Raw genomic sequence first — 2,016 nt, 5'->3', positions numbered from 1 at the left:
ATCTTGTTACTCTTGGTGTTTGCCGACACCTAGATGGCCCAGTGATTGAAGGATCGTTGAGTGGCTATTGGTGATTGTTACCGGCTCCGATCATGGTGATTGTGAGGGGTTTTTGTGCCTTCCTCGTGGGTGATCATGAAAGACAACTCTAGTGGATTGCGTGTGGCTTGTGGATCCTCATCTTGTGTTCGTTGTCTCCTTGGCATTCTTTGGTATTCATTGATTGATCACTTGCCACGGCGATATATCTCCTCTACCACTCTCTTCCATTACTTTGTGTATTTATCTTGTGTAGTGCTTATGGTAGTTATAGCTAGTTGTGTAGCTTAGCTTCTTAGTTGTAATTAGCTCTTTGCTAGCTCAACTAGTGTAGAAAGTAGCGACATAGCTTTTGAGTGCCTAGTGATCATAATTGACTAGAATTATTGGTAGGTGGCTTGCCTTTTGAGTAGAGCTAGAGCAAGGTGCTTTTCACCATTTAGTTGTCTAACAATTTGTTCTAGTGTCTTTGTAGAACTTTTTATAGGCTATTCACCCTCTCTAGCCATTTAGGACATTTCAAGTGGTATCGGAGCTATGGTCACTGTGATTTGAGGCTTAACAATATTGTTGTCAAAATGGCTCAAATCAATAACACCAAGAAACCATCCTAATTTGATGGCACAAATTATCCATATTGGAAGGCAAAGATGACCACCTACATCAAGTCAATCAATAGAAAGGTGTAGAAGGTGGTGGAGACCAAGATTGAGGTTACCAATCCTTAGAATCCCACTGTGGCCGAAGAAGTATTACTCTAAAACAATGATATTGTTCTTAGTGCCATTCATGATGTCGTGGATGAGAGAACATTTGATCAAATCAAGAACATTGAGATGGCTCATGAGGCATGGAAGAAGTTGGAGGAATCATTTGAGGGCACTCAAGCAGTGAAGGACGCCAAGGCATACATTCTCAATGAGAAATTTGCAAGCTTCAAGATGAAGAATGAAGAGTGTGCTGGAGATGATGACGTGCTTGTCAATGATCTTAAAGCACTTGGTGAAGAGGTGAAAGACAAGGACTTCATCCACAAGTTCTTGAGATGCTTACCATCAAGATTTGGCACATTGGTCACCATTCTAGTGAGGAGCGATTTGGACACCATGACACCAAACCAAGTGTTGGGAGATGTGATGACCGATGAAACTTATAGAGATGATGATGGGAAAGAAGAGAAGAACAAGAAGAAGAAAGATGACAAGAAGGATGAGAAGAAGAGAGTGACATTCAAAGCTGCATCATCTTCCAAGGGCAAGGCAAAGCAAGAAACATCAAGTGAAGATGAGTGCTCAAGCTTTAATAAAGATGATGATGAGAAGATGGTTTTCTTTATGAAGAAGTTTGGCAAATTCATGATGAAGAAGGGCTATCAAGCTAGAGGGAAGAAGTCATCATCCAAGAACAAGGATGACCAAAGGAGGTGCTTCAAGAGTGGTAGCAAGGATCATCTTGTTGTTCAATGTCCCTACAATAGTGACAATGATGATGATTGCAAGAAGAGCAAGAAGAAGGACAAGAAGTAGAAAAAAGAGAGCAAGATGACATTCAAGAACAAGAAGAAGGGAGGTTCATATGTGGTCACTTGGAATAGTGATGCTTCCTCAAGTGATGATGATGATAGTGATGATGATAAGAAGTCAAGCAAGAAGAAGGCTCTTGCAAGCATTGCTATCAATGAGAAGCCTTCGCTCTTTGACACTCCATCAACATGCTTCATGCTAAGGCCACTAAGGTAAAATCTAATGATGAGTGTAGTGGAAGCGATAGTGAGAGCAATGATGAGGATGAACCATCCAAGGATGAGCTCTTTGACATGTTAGAAGATGCTCGGATGCATTTTGACATTAAGAGAAGGGAATGCAAAGACTTGCGTAAGGAACTAAAAGCCCTTAAGCAAGCCTTTGATGAGCTCAATGCATCTCATGAGAGGCTAGAGGAAGCCCATGAGAAGCTTAGCAATGCTCACAAAAAGCT

The 2,016-nt window shown here is 41.3% G+C and overlaps 1 protein-coding gene across 1 annotated transcript; it reads left to right on the top strand.

Moving 5' to 3' along the window:
• The first annotated feature begins 875 nt into the window (after positions 1 to 875).
• LOC136489026 (uncharacterized) lies at positions 876 to 1,565 on the top strand. Its single transcript, XM_066485775.1, has 2 exons — positions 876 to 994; positions 1,196 to 1,565. Exons 1-2 carry the CDS (start codon positions 876 to 878, stop codon positions 1,563 to 1,565), a joined length of 489 nt encoding a protein of 162 aa, XP_066341872.1.
• The last annotated feature ends 451 nt before the right edge of the window (positions 1,566 to 2,016 follow it).

This window comes from Miscanthus floridulus, chromosome 10 (assembly GCF_019320115.1).
Source record: "Miscanthus floridulus cultivar M001 chromosome 10, ASM1932011v1, whole genome shotgun sequence".
Taxonomy (NCBI): domain Eukaryota; kingdom Viridiplantae; phylum Streptophyta; class Magnoliopsida; order Poales; family Poaceae; genus Miscanthus; species Miscanthus floridulus.
This window is presented reverse-complemented; position numbering and strand designations above follow the sequence as displayed.